Below are 503 nucleotides of genomic sequence, written 5' to 3' on the forward strand. Positions count from 1 at the left end.
TCGGTGCGCGAACGGCGCACCAAGCCCGTCTGGCTGGGGGGTAGGTTGACCAGGTGGTGGTGGCGGCGCGCGCCGGGGACACTGATAGGGTGCGTGGCCGACGACCCCGACGACTGGCTCTTGCTGCGCGGCCGGAACTCGAAGAGCTCTTTGAGCGCCTTCATGGCCTCCAGGATGGTCTCGTGTATGTTCTGCGCCACCACCGAGTCGTCCGCCTGCATCCACAGCTCGCCGGGACCCGTGACGGCCGAGCGGCCCACCTCGATGAAGAAGAAGCTGTCCGAGTGGCCGCAGCGGCGGATGTTCATGAGCTGCAGCGTCACCGACGGCTGCTCGCAGTTGAGCTTCACGAAGCCGATGGTGCGCGCCGACAGGCACAGACGGTACACGCCTGTCAGGTTCTTGCTCTGGCCCAGACCCTTGGGCTTCAGGTTCACCTGCCACACCTCGCGGTAGGCGGCCGTGGCGGGCGCCACCAGCCCGTAGCTGTCCTCGGCCCCGGC

General features: G+C 68.0%; 1 protein-coding gene across 1 annotated transcript in view; it reads right to left on the reverse strand.

Moving 5' to 3' along the window:
* IRS2 (insulin receptor substrate 2) overlaps window positions 1-503 on the reverse strand; it is a 50,783-nt gene that overhangs the window by 29,362 nt on the left and 20,918 nt on the right. Inside the window, exon 7 of the mRNA XM_011933949.1 lies at window positions 8-500. Within this exon, the coding sequence (XP_011789339.1) occupies window positions 8-500 (493 nt within the window). The remainder of the gene's footprint in view (window positions 1-7; window positions 501-503) is intronic.

This window comes from Colobus angolensis, unplaced genomic scaffold (assembly GCF_000951035.1).
Source record: "Colobus angolensis palliatus isolate OR3802 unplaced genomic scaffold, Cang.pa_1.0 Scaffold13, whole genome shotgun sequence".
NCBI classification, from domain to species: Eukaryota; Metazoa; Chordata; class Mammalia; order Primates; family Cercopithecidae; genus Colobus; species Colobus angolensis.